Source organism: Lissotriton helveticus, chromosome 1_1, assembly GCF_964261635.1.
Source record: "Lissotriton helveticus chromosome 1_1, aLisHel1.1, whole genome shotgun sequence".
In the NCBI taxonomy this organism is placed as follows: Eukaryota; Metazoa; Chordata; class Amphibia; order Caudata; family Salamandridae; genus Lissotriton; species Lissotriton helveticus.
Genome location: NC_136057.1, coordinates 1053862529 through 1053868528, shown reverse-complemented (window position 1 = coordinate 1053868528; position 6000 = coordinate 1053862529). Strand labels below are relative to the sequence as shown.

The 6000-nt window shown below is 48.0% G+C and overlaps 1 protein-coding gene across 1 annotated transcript in view; it reads left to right on the top strand.

Annotated features, from left to right (window-relative positions):
- Window positions 1-2350: 2350 nt before the first annotated feature.
- Window positions 2351-6000, top strand: part of MAPK8IP2 (mitogen-activated protein kinase 8 interacting protein 2) — a 216930-nt gene continuing 213280 nt past the window's right edge. The window contains exon 1 of the mRNA XM_078677937.1: window positions 2351-2447. Coding sequence (XP_078534063.1) covers window positions 2383-2447 — 65 coding nt within the window. The 5' untranslated portion in view covers window positions 2351-2382. The remainder of the gene's footprint in view (window positions 2448-6000) is intronic.

Genomic DNA, 6000 nt, shown 5'->3' with positions numbered 1-6000 from the left:
TGGGGGTGGGGGGGCCTGCAGTTGTTCTCTTAATTATCACATTAGAGTCCCTGGGCCCAAAATAGGGTCGGGGAGTGTGGCCATGTGGCCCCCTCCCCTATGAAAATAAATCAGCCCTTGGGCATGGCGTCCACGTGCTCAGGAAGGGGAGCCTCTTGGCCACCTCCCTTTGAAAATACATAGGGGCCTGGGGATGGAGTTCCCAGGGCCTATTGTGGCTCAGAGGGGCACCGAGCCCCCTCCCCTTTAACCCCTTTGCTGCGGGGGCAATTCCGCCGCAGCGCTAAGGGGGTGGGGCGGTTGCGCTGTGTTTAAGACGGAGCGGTTCCGTCACGGCCCCGCCCGCTCTTAAGAACACTCAGCGCAGGCGCGGAATCGCTGCCGCGCAGGCTCTCCGAGCGGGCCGTGATGGAACCCCTCCGTCATCAGCACAGCGCGGCCGTGTCTGATGATGGAGCGGTTCCGTCACCAGCAGGGGAGGGGTTAATAGAGATACGGTGCTGGGGGGATTGGCTCTGTGGCCTTCCGCCCCTTTAAAGTATGTAAGGCCCTAGGAGATGGGGTCCCCAGGGCATAATGAGGCTTGGGGAGGGGGGGGCATGTGGCCCCCTACCCTTTAAAATACATAGGGCCCTGGGGATGGGGTGGGTTTGGCTGACTGGGAGGGTTGGCCACAGGGCCAACCCTCTGCCGCCCATGACAGAAGTACAGCACAGAGTGGGCTGGCTGCATGCTGGGGGATGGGCACAGACTCTGGTCCACAGGCCAGGGCCTGCAGCAAACCCTCTGCTGTGCACCGTCTAAGACCATGTGTGGCGGGGTTGGATTTGAATATTACTTAATGTTTTTTTTTTAAAACTAGAACTTATATATAACTATAGAAATTAATTAAGGCCCACCAGTGCTGCAGCTGAATGTTAGGATTGCTGAATACCAGGGTGGTTTAGTGTTGATTCCATCCAATGCCTCTTTTATCCACCACCTTGCCTTCCTGGCCCTTTATCTCTCGCTTGCAGGCTCTTTTTCATCTCTGCCTTATCACTTTCTCACTGTGTTTTTAAAATGTTCTCTTCCTCCTCCTTTCTCATGTGCTGCCTCTATTTCTCTTGTTCTAGGTCAAAGCCCGGTAATAAAAACAAATACGTCCTAGTAACCAAAAAAGACTGCTGGTGGTACCCACCTGCAACCACCAGCTCAAATCAAGTACAGCTCTCATCTCAACTTAGTTGACTCCTCTACCTCAAGCAATAATTTCCACCTAAGAGACCCTATCTCTGTGTCTCACTAGCTTAACAGTCTTTGTCTCTCCGCTCGCTCTCTCTCCCCCTCTCAATTCTGTCACCTTTATTTTCTCTCTATCGTCTTGCCCATCATTCTCGCCCTCTCTACTCTTTAGTCTGCTATTTCTTCCACCTCTTTCATCAATCTCTATGTATTTATTTGTGTCTCTCTTTTCACTTTCACCTCTCCCATCCCAGCTGCATGTCACAAAATCAAGGTGAATAATATCAACCTATACATTAATGAACTCAAGAATATTGAGTACCACCGTAGCTTCAAGGTTAGCATATGTATGGAAGTATACGTTTACTATTCTTTACTCCACATCTGCGTACCTTGATGATAGTTTGAGTTGATATTGCAGAGCCAATATAAGGGCAGGTAATTGTTTAAAACTCCAGTATTGTGGTAGAACATTCTCCCTATGAGCTCACTCACCATTCTTCCTCTCAACTCTTCCATTACACACTTCGCTCCCCACTCTCTGTCACTCGCCCCTTCCACTTTAATCTCACTGGCCATTCCTGCCGCCCAGTCCTCTTTCTGTCTTTATCGCCATCTCTACCTGTCTCCCTTGCAACAGAGCGCGCCTCTCCCTCCCGTTCTCTTTGGTCCAGCTCCACTGCTGCATCCCTGCTCCGCCCTCCCTCCATCACTCCTCCTGCATCACCCCGCCCCGTCCTGTGTGATGCTCTGCCTTGCCTCTCGATGCAGCGCGTCCCCCTCACTCACACACACACACACTCACACATGCGCCCCTCTCTGTTCCCCCTTTCCTTCTCCGCTCCTGCTCCGCCTGTCGCTCCTGCTGGTGATGCTGTTACCACGGCTCCCCCACAGCACCTGAGTCTCTGCCCATCCTTCTCACTGACATCTCCTCAGCCCTCTCTCCATCGCTCGTCCACCTTGCAGACACTGTCTCTCTTCCTTGCGATGCTCAAACGTTAGGTCTCCCGGTGTGTCGCGCAGTCTCTCTCTCTCTCTCTCCTCTTCCCACCTCCCTGGGTCGCTCCATATCTGTCCCCCCTCGTGCCGCCCCCCTCTCTTGCATGTGCTGTTGTCGGATTAGCCCTGCACTCAGTGGACGGCTTTGATGAGAAGATGGCGGATCGGGCAGAGATGTTTTCGCTCTCCACCTTTCATTCTCTGTCTCCCCCCGGATGCAGGTAAGAGAACCCCGCCCCGGCTGCCACACACTGCTGGAAGCCCGTTAGCCCGATCCCCGTTTGTGGCCTGAGCCTGTTTTGGGGCCGGCATCTGATGCTGGGCGAGGGAGGGCGATGCTGCCCGGGAGGGGCCTCGCCCTCTGCAGTACAGACGCATGGGCAGTCAGAGCACTTCCGACCTCTCGTGTGAGGGGTGCCCTCGGCTTTCTGAGGTACCAGGGCACCCTAGGTGCATACTGGAGTCTCCTTCCCCTGGAAACGATGCGAGCGTGTGAACAAGAGTGGTGTTTTGGTTTGAAGAGGGCCTCGGCTCCTCCTCTGCAGTCACATTCAGCACCGCGGACAGCAGCGCCGGGGACTGTGGAGAAACTCAGCCATGTGACGCAAACCCAGCCACCAGTGATTGAGACAGAGGCGCCCGTCACCGGGAAACGGGCTGCTCCGATTGTGGCATAGGTGCATGTGACTGAGACATGAGCTCATGTTATGGAGACATGGGCACATGTGATGTAGATACGCACCGGTGTGATGGAGTGTCTGACTGGTCGTGTAATATAAACTCTAATGTCACTGATATATACGCCAATGAAATGGAAACATAGACTCGCTCTGAAGTCACGGGTTCAAGGGACAGATACATACGCTAATTGCAGATACATATTTGAACTGCTGTGGTGCAGAACCAGGCTCGTGTCATGGAGCTCTGTGTTCGCGTGATGGAGAAATGGCCTCCTGCAATGGCTATACTGGTATGCGTTTGATGGGATACACTTTCATTCATATAGAGTCATTTGATGAGGGTTCTAACTAACGTGACGGGGGTGCGTGTTTATGCAGCGACTTCACAGGCTCAGGTGTCAGGAATACAAGTTCATGTGATGACAATTTCTTGGGTTAGACATACAAACGTGATGGGAATTCGGGCACATGTGATGGGAATGCAGAGTTAGGCGAATGGGATACAGGCTAATAAGGAGATACCGGCTAAGGTGACAAAAGCTCATGTGATGAGGATACAGGCGCATGCAACAGACATGCAAGTTTCGGGTATGGGATTGTGAGCTTTGATTGCAAGATTCATGATAAAGACATTTGCTTCTATGAGTACAGGGGACACTATTTCTCTTCCAGGACTTTTGTGTGATCACTTAGTGCATTCTGGGTGTTGTAGTCTTGCTTCAATTGAACAAATTAGACTAACTCTGAAAACCATGACTTGCAGAGTAAAAGTTCAGGACTGAAGAGAGTGTCCTTCATGGTCTGGAGTGAACAGGTCACCCTATATGAGGGAGATATAGTCTAATGTGATTGAAGGGCCAGTTCATGTATTGAAGATACAGTATCATGACGGATATACATGCTAATGCAATGGGAATAAGATGATGGAGAAAGAGACATGATTGAAATACAGGTTCATGTCATGGTGCTTTACACCCATTACTTGGAGGCACATGCATGTGATGGAAATATATGCCTGTGATTGAATTTTAATTGTATGGGATGGACACTTAGTTTAGGATGTTGGCATTATAGACTCATGCGATGGTATTCAGGCTTACTTTTTGTTATAAAGCTCATGTCATAAAGGGGCGTGCCCAGCATAATGCTGGGGATACAAATTCATGTCATAATGTTACAATTTCAAGGAATGATAAAAGCCGTGATCTCCTAATGTGATATTTAGGTTTTCATTTCTTGTTCATGATGTGTTTGTTCTGTTCCCTATATGATGATATACACAGGATTTGAAAACCTCATGTTGCATTGTACAAGCGCTTAACTTTCATGTGGTATATTTCCTCTGAACCACTCACATCACAAAGATATATGCACACATACATATGTTTGTTTCATGCTCATATAAATATGTGAGTCCCAGTATAGCCTGTTATTGGGGGTAAATGTACTAATAAACTAACCATTGCATATATATTCTATATATATTCTATATAAATAAATAGTATATGTCTATATGCGCGGAGTGTATTATGCTAGTTATTATAAATATCAAAGCTGGAGAGAGTCCAAGAGGTGAAGGCTCTTGTAGGTCAGGGTGATCCTCCCCTCTGTCAACAATAGTAAGAATTACCAACAGTTGAAGTTCCAAACAAGCGTGCTTAAATTGAAGCAGAGCTAAATGGGTTAAATCCATACATAGCTGTAATACCGCATTAGATAGGCTTAGCAAGGCTATGCTGGATGCTTTTTCAATGATGTGATTGTAATGTATGGTGCTAGAATATAGTGACCCATATATATTATCTTCAATATTATTTGAAAACATAGCAGCCTCTTGGAGTTAATAGAAAATCTACTCCACATGGAGTGATATTTATAATATGTTGGGGATATATGTGCCTTCCACTCAATTGACTGTAACAGGGAACCCGTGAAACAGTAATCTGTTCTTTATAAAGTCATGCTTTGCCGGTGTAATAGTGACGTAGTCGTAGATATTGACTGTCACACTGTGGCAAAGTGTGTTTATTGATACACTTGTTCCAAATAACATGTTTTCATCAGGTCACATTTATTTTCACTGGCGTAGCATTTCTATAGCTCCCAACATCTAAGTGATTAATGAGAATTTCTGAGCACCACATTTGATTGTAATACTCCACAATTCGTATGTGCTGATACAAATGTTGTTGCTCAAATGAGGCTCTAAAACCCTCATCTGATTAGAAATGGACTGTGAAACATCCCGTTATTACAAGACCTCTGAACTACTCATACAATTATATATGTGCTCTAGAACCCACACATGAATATATATAGGAACCCATGTGATTAGACGTGGGCTTTGAATCTCATGTGATTATATATAGACACTGATCTCCTCTTGTGATTATATATGGGCCCGGAACTCCTCTTATTAGTATATATTGCTCTCAACCCTCATGTGATTATATAGGGGCTGTTAATCCCTTATGTGTTTATACATGGGCTCTGAATTACTCCTGCATGGTATCAGAACTCATTCTGTAATTATGCATAGGCTGTGAGCCTGGCGCGTGATCGTGTAGGGTTCTGTGCTACTTATGTGATGACAGGTCCTCACACAACGCCTCGCATGATTATGTAATGGCTAGGAACCCCTCGTGCTAGACATAGGTTCCGGTGTCTCACGTGACATGTATGCCGTGGGTAGCTCAAGGAGTTTATGCGTAGAATTCCTGGGAAATTATGGGGTGGTTTGGGTGTTCCATCGGGGTCGTGGTTTACTAGGAAGGTCTGTGGGGAGTCGGACACCCTTCGGGATTTTTCAGCACCTCCCCAAGGAGAAAGATAGAGCGTATTTTCCTGTAGACCTCTGAAGGCTGGCTTCCGGTTCAGCACCACAGACAGCAGCACCGCCGGTTGTGGAGATCTACACGTTTGCCTCGAGATTCAAAGGAACGCTTCGAGGAGAGGCGGTGGATCTGCAGGACTGTGGTAGGTGTATCCAGCAGCACCGTGGACTGGATCACTGTCTGCAGCATTAGCACCAGAGACGTCAGCATTGGACGTCCTGAGAGGCGTCAGAAGATTCCTTCCCTGGGAGAGGCATGGG